General features: G+C 34.1%; 4 protein-coding genes across 4 annotated transcripts; all 4 read left to right on the forward strand.

Annotated features, from left to right (window-relative positions):
* Nucleotides 1–1,864: 1,864 nt before the first annotated feature.
* On the forward strand, nt 1,865–2,494 carry LOC120169150 (disease resistance protein RFL1-like). The gene has a single exon (XM_039177366.1). The coding sequence runs from the start codon at nt 1,865–1,867 to the stop codon at nt 2,492–2,494; it is 630 nt and encodes a 209-aa protein (XP_039033297.1).
* A 179-nt stretch (nt 2,495–2,673) lies between these two features.
* Nucleotides 2,674–3,141, forward strand: LOC120169151 (probable disease resistance protein At1g63360). The gene has a single exon (XM_039177368.1). It carries the CDS (start codon nt 2,674–2,676, stop codon nt 3,139–3,141), a length of 468 nt encoding a protein of 155 aa, XP_039033299.1.
* A 135-nt stretch (nt 3,142–3,276) lies between these two features.
* LOC120169152 (probable disease resistance protein At4g27220) lies at nt 3,277–8,271 on the forward strand. Its single transcript, XM_039177369.1, has 4 exons — nt 3,277–3,471; nt 3,612–4,219; nt 7,761–8,121; nt 8,200–8,271. Exons 1-4 carry the CDS (start codon nt 3,277–3,279, stop codon nt 8,269–8,271), a joined length of 1,236 nt encoding a protein of 411 aa, XP_039033300.1.
* Nucleotides 8,272–10,643: 2,372 nt separating this feature from the next.
* On the forward strand, nt 10,644–14,842 carry LOC120169153 (probable disease resistance protein At5g63020). The gene is made up of 2 exons (XM_039177370.1): nt 10,644–10,670; nt 13,506–14,842. The coding sequence occupies exon 2, from the start codon at nt 13,508–13,510 to the stop codon at nt 14,840–14,842; it is 1,335 nt and encodes a 444-aa protein (XP_039033301.1). The 5' UTR covers nt 10,644–10,670; nt 13,506–13,507.

Genomic DNA, 14,842 nt, shown 5'->3' on the forward strand with positions numbered 1-14,842 from the left:
AACAACATGCGCGGATGCAAACTTAACGCCAGGGCCCACCACTTGCACTGCCAACCACGCCGAGCTCCACTAATGCCCATACCATGCTGCCCCTCTAACGCAACACAAAGAACCACAAGCACTGAAACTAGCTGCCAAAACAAACCACTAATGAAAGTATTCCTCTGGCCCAACGCCAAGAGCTACACGTGCCCATACCTCCTTACTTTAGACTAGTAAATCTGCACAAACCACAACGAAACCAACAGCTTACGACATACCATCTGCGACTGTGAGCCACGCTCCGCCACCAACCAAAATTTCAACAATGAAAGCACGAAACCTCAAAAGATGGTGAACATCCAAAAGAAACAACTCCCACTCTTAACGACAACCACCTCACTTCCACGACCAGAAAACAAACCAGCAGCTATTGCATAAACCTCCTGCAACCTAGGACATCATCGATAACGTTGTATTCACCGCTTCACCATCGGCCGAAGAGCCGTCAAGGAACACACAATGCGAAACAACAAAACAGGAGCGGACAAAGAACCGTATCTAGAAGCAACTCCAGAGAACACCCAACTAGGCACAACAAACACAGGACAGCTGAAGGAAGAAAGAGAGGAATACCTTTGGAACAGACCCACACTCTCAATACAAGCAAAAAGACGAATAAAGGACACAAACCGCGACAAACACCGAACCTCTTCCCAAAATAAAGAAGCTGCTAGCAAACTCCGACAGCCGCCTCAATATCACATCAGGAACTCAAAAACAGAAACATCAAACACAGGAGAGGCCATGGATCAGCATCTTAACGCAAACACCAAAAGCCAAATCTCTCCGTAAGGTCATCTACTTTCAAAGACGGAAAACAACCTCTAATTGATTTTTTTGTTTGTATAGCTACATGCATTCGATCTATTAATCGATTAATTTAAATCAGTACTGCAAAAGTGAGGATGACCTCCCAACTTAGCTCCATTCGCGAAAGTCAAGAATCAAATTACTGACTTTGCTTAAGCGATATAGTGCATCATCCTATTAGATCAATTAATTGGTTGATTCAAATTAATTTAATTTTGATACATGAACAATCCCTTTTATTTAATAAAAAATTATTTAATTTTAAACATTGTCCTAACTATGAAAATAATTTATTTCAAAATAAACTTAGTTTAATAAAAATATAAATTAACCCAAACCAAGTTTATTATCACATAGCAAATACCAATGACCGAGGGCGTGTGATTTCCTTGTATGTTGTAGGTGAAAGTTTCTTAAGCGTAGGTGATTCAAGAGAACCCTTGGGAGTGGCACATATTATCAGCTAACAATGAACCTTTTTGGCTGCTTCTCTCCGGTCATCGTTTCCTCTCAAGTTAATTAGAAGAGGTATATATTGCATTTCACATTTTGTATTGTTCTTTCAAACCTCATAAACCGCAACAAAAGAGTTCCCTTTTCATGATTGTAATTACACGTGAAGGAACCCTTTGGAGTGCCTCTCTTCTAGCGGTGTGCCATCATATCAGCAAGTAAGGAACGCCTTTTGGCTGCTTTTCTTTTCATTTGTGGTTCTGTCCAGTCATCATCTCCGAACAACTTAAACCGTAACAAGTATTTCTTAATGTTATCCTTTTTCTTTTTTGTTTAAAAAAAGTAACCATGACAAGCTAATTTCAAGGGATTGACTCTATATATCTATGCCCTATTAATTTATTTTGATTATTCATGAGAGGGTAAAATTTATTTGTTTACATAATTATTTTCTTAAAAAATTGGGTTAAATGAAATTGTTTTTTAGTCATTTTTATTTACATTCACCTGATGATGCGTTATTATTTAGTTTCTAACATATTGCTTGTGATTTGCAGCCATGGACTTTGTCCTGAATAAGATAGATAAACACTTGGACAATCATAGAAGCTTTGATCAGCGAATGAAGGACCTTAAAAGGAAATTAAAGGAATTGAATGGTCTTAAGGAAGATACAGAATCTATTATTAGAACAGAGCTGCAGCCAAGAAAGAAACTCAAGGCTGAAGTCCAGATATGGTTGGAAAATGTTGAAAGAATCAATGGTGACGTACAAGACCTTGATGGAAGAATTGGTGAAAGCAGTGCTCTTACACGTGGATTTCACGGAGAAGATGTGTTAAAGAGTATAAAGGAAGCTTCTGAACTTATTACTCAACACGGTAAATTTCATGGAGGTTTGGTGGTTGACAATCCTCAATGGATCGGACAAGTTTTGTCGACAACAAATTTATCAGGTGAAGCTGTAAAGGTATGCGTTGAAGATATCTGGCATTGCTTGATGGATGACGAAGTTCAAAAGATTGGAGTTTGGGGGATGGGTGGCGTTGGGAAAACAAGCATCATGAAGGTTATAAACAACCAACTCTTAAAAGAGACCGAAAAATTCGATACTGTGATTTGGATTACTGTATCCAAGGAGATGAGTATTTCTAAACTGCAGAAAGACATTGCTAGTAAATTGGAGTAGAATTTTACGGTGATGAAGATGAAACAACGAGGGCAGGGATTCTCTTTGAAACATTGTCTCAAAAGAGTAGGTTTGTGATGATCTTGGATGACCTATGGAGAAGGTTTACCTTGAGAGAATAGGAATTCCTGAGTCGTACTTGAATGGGATTAAATTAGTGTTGACAACAAGATCAGCCGATGTGTGTCGACAAGTGGGTTGTAGAGTTATTAAGTGAAGCCTCTGATGGAAGAAGAGGCATGGGAGTTGTTCTTAGAGAAGGCGGTTGTGATATTCTCAATATTCGAGGGGCGGAACCAATTGCAAGATCAATTGCTAAACGTTGTGCAGGTTTGCACTTGGGAATTATTACTATAGCTTCTTGTCTGAAGGGCATTGATGACATCTCGGAATGGAGGAATGCACTAAAAGAATTAAGTCTACGCAAAAAGAGTGTTAATGGATTCGAAGATGAAGTGTTACAACAATTACAATTTAGTTATGATCGTTTAAAGAATCCAAAACTTCAAGATTGTTTCCTCAGTTGTGCATTATATCCAGAAGACAAGGAAATTGTGGAGGAAGGTCTTATTCAACTTTGGATCGCAGAAGGGCTTGTGGAAGAAATGGATAGCATGCAGGCAGAGTATGACAATGGTCGTGCATAATGAATAGACTCATTAGCAATTGTTTGTTAGAAGTTTTTACTGAAGGAGAACATGCAAGAACTGTAAGATGCATGATCTTTTAAGGGACATGGCATTGCGTATTGCAAAATCTCGATTCTTGGTAAAGCTGGATTGATGTTGAAAAAGGTACCAGATGTGCAAGAATGGAGCATGAATCTAGAGAAAGTTTCGTTGATGGGGAATCAGTGGTTACATATACCTTTAGAAATGTCACCCCCAAAGTGTCCCAGGCTCACAACATTGTTGTTGTCTCAGTGCAATATAGTAAGTATTCCAGAAGGATTTTTCAAGCATATGGATGCACTTAAGGTTCTTGATCTTTCCTTCAACCCTATCAAGAGTCTTCCAATTTCCTTGTCGAAGTGTCTCGGCTCACAACATTGTTGTTCTCTGATTGTTGTATAGAAAGTATTCCAGAAAGCTTCTTCGATGATATGAATGAACTCAAGATTCTTGATCTTTCCTGGAATCCTATCAAGAGTCTTCCGCATTCCTTATCAAATTTGAAGAACCTCACTTCACTGTTGCTTGATTGTTGTGAAGATTTAGGGAATGTTCCATCGTTGTCAAATCTTGGAGTTTTAAGGAAGTTGGATCTTCGAGGAACAAATATCAAAGAAATCCCTCATGGGATGGAAAATTTGGTGAGTCTCGAGCATCTAAATCTGGATCAGTCAAAGAACCTAAATGAGATCCCGAATGGAGTACTTTCAAGACTCTGTTGTCTTCAAGACTTGATCGTCGGTGAAACTCTGATAAATGGAAAGGAGGTTGGTGGATTAAAGAAACTGCAGGGAACTCTTGGAGGGAGGTTTTATGACCTGCACAACTTAAATATGTATCTCGAAGCTTGTCGTGGCCGAGAACAACCACGTCAATTCAGAATCTTTGTGGGAGATATGGACTTTCCTAAGTTTTCTGAAGTTGTGAGAAAAGCTATTGTTGCAAGTGGTCGTAACATCTATAACTACCAGATTGTGCTTCCACATGACATTGAGGGATTGCGTATCTGGTTTTGCAATGTTGATTGCAGTGAAGAATACCCGCTTTTCTCCAGGTTTATCCTCTTCTCAATTGGCTCCTTTTCATCTCTTAAATTTCTTCAAATATATGGTTGCAGAAATATGAAAAAGTTGTTCTCCCCAAACTGTGTGTTGGAAATAAAACACTCACACAAACAACTTTTATTGAAACTCAAACAAATATTACAAGAGTACTCTCACTCAAAAACAAGAACTACAACTCACTCTTATAAGACTTTGCTTCTTCACTCACTTAGAAGCTCTTAATTTTTCTTGATGCTTAAAACTAAAATGGGAAGGGGTATTTATACTACTCAAGAACAATCCTACACCACACAAATAAACTAATTTAAACCATTACAAATTCAACAAATATCTAACTCTCACCTAACTAAATTGATGTAAGCAATGACATCATTAATTAAATGATGTAAGCAATGACATCTTTAATTAAATGATGTAAGTAATGACATCAATTTAGTTTGGGTTTGGGTTTAGGCTCCCATAATGGATCAAGTTTATGATCCAACACCCTCCCTTAAACTTGATCTCGTGACCCCTAGTAGGTTCCTTAATCTTAAGAAGTCTTCGCTGGTCAGTGGCTTGGTAAAAATATCAGCAACTTGATCTTGTGACTTCACATATTCAACTTCCACATCTTTTCTTGCAACACACTCCCTTATATAGTGGTAGCGAATATCAATGTGCTTGCTTCGATCATGGAATACTGGATTCTTCGCTAAGGCAATGGCTGACTTGTTGTCGACACAAACCTTGGTAGGCTCTTCTTGTATCAAACCAATCTCCTTCAATAGATTTCTAAGCCAAATTGCATGACAAACACATGAGGTAGCAGCAACATATTCCGCTTCACAAGTGGATAATGTGACAATCGGTTGTTTCTTTGACATCCATGTGAATGCAATATCTCCCATGAAAAATACGAATCCAGTAGTGCTCCTTTGATTATCTATGTCTCCACCCCAATCACTGTCGCTATATCCAACAAGCTTGTAATCATTAGAAACTGAATAGAACAAGCCAAAGTCAATTGTACCATTCAGATAGCGAAGAATTCTCTTTGCGGCTTTAAAATGGGTGGTTGTTGGGAATTCCATGTAGCGACTAACCAATCCAACTGCGTGAAGAATATCGGGTCTCGTGCAAGTTAGATAGCGTAGACTTCCTACCAAACTTTTGAAGAATGTTGGATCTACACTTTCGCCTTCTTCATGTTTGGTCATCTTGATCCCGTATTCTGCCGGTGTGCTTATTGGCTTACAGTTCTCCATCTTGAACTTCTTCAGTATCTCCTTTGCATAGCTTTCCTGTGAAATGAAATTCCATCATTTTGTTGCTTAACTTCAATGCCAAGGTAGTACGCCATGAGCCCCATGTCTGTCATCTCGAATTCTTTCATCATCACATCCTTGAATTCATTAAACATGCTTGGGTTGCTTCCAGTGAAGATCAAATCGTCCACGTAGAGGCACACGATCAAAATATCTTCATCTTTGATCTTGATATATATAGAGCATGCTCGTAGGGACATTTGTTGAAGCCATTCTCTTGGAAGTACTTGTCGATTCGGCTATTCCATGCCCTTGGTGCTTGTTTTAGCCCGTAAAGAGCCTTCTTCAACTTTAACACCTTGTCTTCATGCCCTTTGACTTCATAGCCTGATGGTTGCTGAATGTAAAGTTCCTCTTCAAGAACTCCATTTAGGAAGGCGGACTTTACATCCATCTGTTGTATCTTCCACTTGTTTTGAGCTGCCAAAGAAATGATTAGTCTGATAGTCTCCAATCGAGCAACAGGAGCAAATACCTCATCATAGTCAATTCCAGCCTTTTGACTATAGCCTTTAGCAACTAGCCTCGCCTTGTGCCTTTCAATCTCTCCTTTGGCGTTTTGCTTTGTTTTGTACACCCATTTGACACCTATCGCCTTATGTCTCTTGGGAAGTGAGGTAAGTTCCCATGTGTCATTCTTCTCGATGGCCTTGATTTCTTCGTCCATCGCATCTCTCCATTTCTTTTCTTGTACCGCTTCTTGAAAGCTCACTGGTTCACAATCGGCAAACAGACAAAATGTAAGATTATCTTGTCGTTCAGTTACCTCATAGAGATCTCTAAGGCTTCTTGTGCGTTGCACAACTCTTTCACTTTGACTCCCACTTGACGATGATGAAGGTGATGAGTCTCCTTGAGTGGTTGATGTTGGTGAAGTGGGTGGAGTTGCTCAGTAAACTCATGCTTCTTTTTATGCTTCTCTTCGTATGCTTGCAATGATCCTTGGAGCTGTTCGATCTTCATTTCTTCCAAGTCTTTAGTTTCTTCAATCGTCACGACGATGTGCTCAAATTTGGGATCCAACGAACGGAGTATCTTCTCTATTATCCTCACATCGTCTAACTTTTCACCATTTCTTTTTAATTGATTAGAAACAGCTACTACTCTTGAGAAATAATCTGAAATAGACTCAGATGCTTTCATGTTTAAGGATTCGAATTCACCTCTTAATGTTTGGAGACGAACCTTCTTCACTTGCTCGGATCCTTTGTAAGAGGTTTGCAGCTTCTCCCACGCTTCCTTGCTAGAGCTTGCACTTGAAATCTTTTCAAAACCATCATCATCTAATGCTTGATAGATGAGGTAGAGAGCCTTCTTGTCTCTCTTTCTTGAATCCTTCAAAGTTGTCTTTTGATCTGGTGTAAGAGTAGCAAAAACATCATCATCCGCAGGCTCATTATAGCCTTTCTCTATGATATCCCACACATCTTGTGATCCAAGAAGTGCCTTCATTTTGATACTCCAATTGTCGTAGTTGTTGTTGTTGAGTGTCGGAACTTGGAATGGTGCCATACCATTTGCCATATCTCTCAATATAATGAGATTTTGTAAAATCCGATTGCACGGATGAATCCGGAACGATGAAAAAAAAAACTTTGGAGGGACTTGGACAACTCGGTCAAGGGCTCCAACTCGGCTGAATCGGCTCAACTCGGTGAGTCAACTCGATTTTCTGGCAGCAGTCTTCCGGCGGTGCGTGGCGGTGCGTCAGAACTCAGATTGAGAAAATTCTGGCGGCGTCGTATTCCTCTTGTCGAGACCTTCGATCTTTCCAACTCGCTCTGATACCACTTTGTTGGAAATAAAACACTCACACAAACAACTTTTATTGAAACTCAAACAAATATTACAAGAGTACTCTCACTCAAAAACAAGAACTACAACTCACTCTTATAAGACTTTGCTTCTTCACTCACTTAGAAGCTCTTAATTTTTCTTGATGCTTAAAACTAAAATGGGAAGGGGTATTTATACTACTCAAGAACAATCCTACACCACACAAATAAACTAATTTAAACCATTACAAATTCAACAAATATCTAACTCTCACCTAACTAAATTGATGTAAGCAATGACATCATTAATTAAATGATGTAAGCAATGACATCTTTAATTAAATGATGTAAGTAATGACATCAATTTAGTTTGGGTTTGGGTTTAGGCTCCCATAATGGATCAAGTTTATGATCCAACACTGTGTACCGCTAAATTTACAAGAGCTTAGAGTTGGTGGGTGTAAGCAATTGGAGGAAATAATAACATCAGAAGTTGAACCGGAGGAAAGAGGAATGGTTATCACGGAGTTTCATCTTCCACAATTAGGGCTATTGAGTTTGGGGGATCTACCGGAATTGAAAAGCATTTGCAGTGCTGGAGGAGTACTGGTTTGTGATTCTCTTCTACAAATTGAGATTGTAGACTGTCCAAGATTAAAGAGGATGGGTCTTAATCTTCCCAAATTTGATAATGTCCCACCATCTGCATCTGCAAATCTTTCTCTTTCAGTTCGGATAAGACCAAAGGAGTGGTGGGAATCATTGGAATGGGATGGTCCCCAACCCAAGTCTCTTTTGGACCCCTTCGTCGTAATTTTATTGTAATTAAAAATTGGAAGTGTAAGTAAAGAAATTGTTGTAAGCTGTTGTAACATCTATAACTACCAGATTGTGCTTCCAGGTGACATTGATGGATTGGATATTGGGTATTGCAATGTTGACAATACTATAGATATATGATAAAATTATATTTTAATAATGTCTACTAACATTATTGTTGTTTTGGCTCGTCAGTGTAATAGTTCAAGCATTGACTTAATAACATAATGTAAATAGATATTTGATCTACAAAATAGAACTAAAACGATTGAGATTGATCAATCACTATTCATTCATGAGAAACTCAAAAATATTACAACTGTTGGCAATTTAGATAATTAAGGTTTTATGGTAAAAGAATCCCCATAAGCATATTCTATTAGTAATGACTATAAGGAAATCGAATTAAAAATTTAGTAACTCTAACCCAAATTTTTTATGATGGTGTTTTACTGTATCTTTTATTTTTCTTAGTTATTTGTTTGATTTTTTTTATTCTTTCCTGGTATGATATATATCTTATAGAACATAAAAGATTTTAATTTTTAATTATTTTATTTATCATGATTTAAATTTTATTTTAATTTATTATATATTGATATAAATTTCAATTGATTAGATTTTTAAATGTTGAATCTTTTAATAGTAAAATAAGTTTTCTTGTTCATCTATAAAAGATTGGAAATTTACATTATTATTATTATAATCAAATTCATATACATAATAAGATTTAAATTATTTTTTAAAGTTTCAAAACTCCCTTTTTATTTCGTTAATCTTTTATTTAGTAAAATAAGTTATTAAATGGATAAAATAAATTAATAAAAAATTCAACCATGTGATTAGTATGGTGGCCAAAAATAAAAATCAAATGTTTTTTATTAAAAGAGAAAGAAAACTAGACTAAAGCTAAATCACAGCTTCAGGGTTCACTGTAGATCACGACGAGCATCGTCCAACAAAGCAGCATCTGTATTCTATGCAGAATGTATCGAGGAGAACCGGTGGAGACAATTACCCTCTTAAAATCTTTAAAAAAAAATTATTTTTATGTATTTTATATTGATAATATATTTATCTTCTAAAATTCTTTAAGTTTATTCCCCTCTAAAATTCTATATATTCATCCTTTAACATAAAAACCGGGTCCAAACTATTCATATCAAAACATCTGCCACACTATTATTCTGACATATATGTATAAAAATTTTTAAGTTTTAATTCGAGTTAGTAAATATATAATGTGCGACACTATCAACGAGACACAATTTGGACCTCTAACATGGCTAAAAATCACATGATTTTGATGTTGCATGTAACATCAATGTAATTGACAATTAACTAAAATTATTTTTAATTAAAATATGTTATATTCTTCTTTGATTATATGGTGTTATTTTATTAAGTCTCTCTATTAGTAAATGTTATAAAATAGTCTTCCGACTATAGGATGTTAGTTTTTGTTGAGTCTCTCGATTATTAAAAGTTACAAAATTGTCACCCTACTATTCATATATTTTAAACTCATCATTTTTCGTTAAAACATTGATAGCAACCTGAGTTGGACACTAACATGTTGACTGAGAGATGCTAAAATCTATTCTAGAATATCAAACGACTATCATATCTCAATCAACATATTAACGTCCAGCTCAGACGACCATTAATTTTTTTACCAAAAAATGACGAGTTTGGAACATATGATTAGTCAAATGATTATTTTATAACTTTTAATAGTCGAGAGACTCAACAAAATAATTTCACATAGTCGGAAGACTATTTTGTAACTTTTAATAGTCGAAAAACTAACAAAACAATACATTATAGTTTGGGGATCATCTATGTACTTTATCCAACTCGAAAAAATTTCAAGTCAACTTCGGATTATAAAATAAGACTCGTCAACTCAAATAACTCTAAAATTTTTGACTCGACTCAATTGAACGCTCACCCTTAGCTGATGAGACCACTGAAAATATTAAAAGAAGCAGGCAGATATTAGATAATGTCCCTGCATCTGCTCATCTGTCTTTCCATTTGGCTCTTAATTCTATCACTCAGGGATGATCTCTGTACAAATCGACCTCATATTTCCATCGTCGTCAATTACGTCCCAGATTTTTGGTATTAGATGATCTTCAATAGGATCATCATCGTCATCGACAGTTTATTTGATATCATCGGGGTTCGTTTGTTAGTTCATTGATCATTTGATTTTATTTGATATCATCGATCTTCAATATCACATAATAAATATCAATATCACATACAACCAAATATAAGAATACAATAATAAACAACAAAACTAGGCTTTAATTTAATTTCCTTAAAATTAACGTCATTACCTTTCTTTAAAGTGGTTGCAGCGGAGCTTCCTCATATTTTCCCAGAAATTTCCTCTGTGTTGTAGGTGAAGCTTAGTTTAAATATAGGTGAGTGAATAGCGGCTCTTCTGCAAACCAAGGAACTTCATTTGGCCGTTTTCTTCATCAGCTGCTTCTCTCCGAGATCATCGTCTTCGAACAACCTTCTCAAAAGAGGTATTTATGGAATTTCAGCATTCTGTTTTTTTCAAAGCTCATAATCTATTCCTTTTTGTATTTAGAACTACCTGATTAGATGATATTTTCTTAATTTTTATTTATTTAAGTTAATAAATTTTTAATCAAATAAGATAATGATACATGTTACCTTTCGCACTGCTTTCCTCTGTGTTGTAGGCGAAGCTTAGTTTAAGTTCAGGTGAGTGAATAGCGGCTCTTCTGCAAACCAAGCAACTTCATTTGGCCGTTTTCTTCACTAGCTGCTTCTCTCCGATCACCGTCTTCGAACAAGCTTCTCAAAAGAGGTATTTATGGGATTTCAACATTCCTTTTTTTTTCTTCAAAACTCATAAACGGCTGTAGATTTGGTTCCTTTTCATATTTAGAACTACTTTATTAGAGGATATTTTCTTAATTTTTATTTATTTAATCTAATAATTTTTTTAGTCAACAAGATGAAGACACATGTTACCACCGAATTAAAGAGAAAAAAAATAAAAGACGAGATAAACTAAAGGAGGAATTAAACTGACACACCATAGTAGCCTTTATATAACTTATTCCCGTTAATAACAAAAAAATAATGAAATAAAAATGCTAACAGAGAGATTCAAATATGGAGCTGTAAGCATAGATGAAAAAATCATAACCACTTACTCAAATCACATATTTTAAGAAAATTTTTGGTATTTTTATATATTCATTAAAAAAATGATATTTATTTATTTTTAATATTTTTAAACAAATAAAATAAGTTTAGTATTTTATTTTTAAAACTGAATTCGATGTTTTTTTTATATATTTTTGAATCTTGCATTAAATTTAATTGTTTTAAAATATTGAAAATATAAAACTTATTTTTTAATATATAAAAATATTTTTATTTTTATATGAAATGAATTCTTTCATAAATTTTGTTTAAAAGTATAAAAATATTGAATTTGGTTTTGAAAATAAAATATTAAACTTATTTTTCTTTGTTTAAAAATATAAAAATATTAAAAGTTAGATATCATCTGAATATTTTTATTTTTTTATTTTTATATCAATAACAATATTATGAGATAAATAAATTTTTGAGTAAAAATACGAATATATAAAAGATACTATAACTTTTCTTTAAATATGTGATTTGGCTTAGTAGTTATGATTGTTTCATCCATGCTTTATTTTTCTGTTTAAAAATATTAAAATATTAAAAGTTAAATATCATCTAAATATTTTTATTTTTTATTTTTATATCAATAACAATATTATGAGATAAATAAATTTTTGAGTAAAAATACGAATATATAAAAGATACTAAAAATCTCCTTTAAATATGTGATTTGACTTGGTAGTTATGATTGTTTCATCCATGCTTACAATCTCAGGTTTGAATCTTCTTGATATCATTTTCACTTCATTTTTTCTATCATTAATTGAAATAAGTTATATAAAACATGTTGTAATATGGAACCAAATGGGAGGCTTAGCTGAGTGGTTAAGGCGTGCTTGGCTTTAGAATGTCTTAGGTTTGATGCCCCCTAATGCATTCCTCCCGTTTATTTTCTCTCTTTAATAAGGTGGTATTGGATGAAAAATTTATTTTAATAGAATTATATTATGACCAAATTGATAAAATGTATAAATATTTAGGACTAAATATGCAATTATACCAAGTTCTTAATTGTCACATCACCTCTCCCATTAAAAGTCAACGAATAGTGACTTAATTAAAGCATTTAAATAGTTAAGTGATCCGATTGGTTAAATCGAAACATCGGTGGTCAAAATGAAATCTGATAATAGTTAAATGGTCACCAGTATAGTTTACTCTACAAATTATTTAGGATTTGTGTTCTAAAATGTTAATATTTTTTTTAATTCTTTTAAAATACTCTCATAAAATGTTTAATTAAAATTATTTCCTTTATATTATTTTAAGATTAAATTATCCTTTTTCTTGTTAATGATAATTTCCTTATGGTTAGAATTTAACTTTTAGTTTTCGTTTAGTATTTTAATTTTTCATTAAAAGAAATATATAGATTTTTATTAAAATGTAAATTAAATATAATTTTGATTAATTGGACTAAAGGTTTTTTGTTAAATCATTTTAAAATACCCTTATAAATTATTTAATTATTGTAACATCACTTTTAGTTTACAATTATATCAATTTTGCATTAGATTGTTAATTTGCATGTTTTCGATATCGGAAATATTTAAGAATATTATTAGTTTATTTTTATAATCAGAAATTATAGAAAACATAATAGCAAAGAAAGAAAACAAGTTTCATTATCATTAAGATTGAATATTGTAAATGATAATGCCAGATAAATAGTATTAGTAGTAATAAATGATTGATAACAAAAAGATAAACCAACATTAATTATTGGCAACGCTTTTGAATCCAATACCTTTAATGAGAACAATACTCCCCTTAATTATTGAGGTCGATTCATAGGATCTTTCATTAAATTTTTTGTCAACTATAAAGAAAAAAAAGACATTTGATTATTCATTATGTAAATATACCTTAAATTTATTGTTAAATTTTGTTTATAGACATCCATGTACCCAAAAAGTATCTTATAATTCAGTTTTTTTTTGTATTTTTATTTATAATTTAATTTTGTTCCTTGAAATTTTGAAATTTCACACTCTTAAATTTCTGCTAATTTAATTTGATTATTCGTGAGAGGGTGAAACTTCTTGATTTAAATCTTTATAATTTCTTAAACATTTTTGTAGAGTAAAATGAAGTTATATTTTTAGTCATGTTTAGATACATTTACCTAATGATGCTTATTATTTAGTTTCTAACATATGGGTTGTGACTTGCAGCCATGGACTTTGTTCTGAATAAGATAGATAAACACTTGGACAATCATAGAAGCCTTGATCAACATCGGAAGGACCTTAAAAGGAAATTGGAGGAATTGAATGGTTTGAAGGAAGACACAGAATCTATAAAGAGATCAGAGCTGCAGCCGAGAAAGAAACTCAAGGCGGAAGTCCAGATATGGTTGGAAAATGTTGAAAGAGTCAATGGCGAAGTGCAAGTCCTTGATGGAAGAATCGGCGAAAGTAGTGCTCTTACACGTGGATTTCACACAGAAGATGTCTCGAAGAGTATTACGGAAGTTGAAGAACTTATTATTCAACATGGTAAGTTTCATGGAGGTTTGGTGGTTGACAATCCTCAATGGATAGGACAAGTTTTATCGACAACAAGTTTATCAGGTGAAGCTGTAAAGGTATGTATTGAAGAGATCTGGCATTGCTTGATGGATGATGAGGTTCCAAAGATTGGAGTTTGGGGCATGGGTGGCGTGGGGAAAACAAGCATCATGAAGGTTATAAACAACCAACTCTTAAAAGAGACAGGGAAATTCAATATTGTGATTTGGATCACTGTATCCAAAGAGATGAGTATTGCTAAACTGCAGGAAGACATTGCAAGTAAAATAGAAGTCAAATTTTCTGGTTGTGGAGATGAAACTACAAGGGCAGGGATGCTCCTTGAAACATTGTCTCAGAAGAGTAGATTTGTGATGATCTTGGATGACCTATGGGAGAAGGTTTCACTTGAGAGAATAGGAATTCCTGAGCCGTCAAATGGGAGTAAATTAGTGTTGACAACAAGATCAGCTGATGTGTGTCGACAAGTGGGTTGTAGAATGATTAAAGTGAAGCCTCTGACGGAAGAAGAGGCATGGAAGTTGTTCTTAGAGAAGGCGCGCTGTGATATTCGAGGGGTGGAACCAATTGCAAGATCAGTTTCTAAGCATTGTGCAGGTTTGCCCTTGGGAGTAATTACTATAGCTTCTTGTATGAAGGGCATTGATGACATTTCAGAATGGAGGAATGCACTAAAAGAATTAAGTCTACGCAAAAAGAGTGTTAATGGATTCGAAGATGAAGTGTTCCAACAATTACAATTTAGTTATGATCGTTTAAAGAATCCAAAACTTCAAGACTGTTTCCTCAGTTGTGCATTATATCCAGAAGATGAGGAAATTGAAGAACGAAGTCTTATTCAACTTTGGATCGGAGAAGGGCTAGTGGAAGAAATGGATAGCATGCAGGCAGAGTATGACAATGGTCGTGCAATAATGAATAGACTCATCAGCAATTGTTTGTTGGAAGGTTTTACTAAAGAGGAAATAGAAGATGTGTAA

This window comes from Hibiscus syriacus, unplaced genomic scaffold, assembly GCF_006381635.1.
Source record: "Hibiscus syriacus cultivar Baekdansim isolate YM2019G1 unplaced genomic scaffold, ASM638163v2 tig00111754_pilon, whole genome shotgun sequence".
NCBI classification, from domain to species: Eukaryota; Viridiplantae; Streptophyta; class Magnoliopsida; order Malvales; family Malvaceae; genus Hibiscus; species Hibiscus syriacus.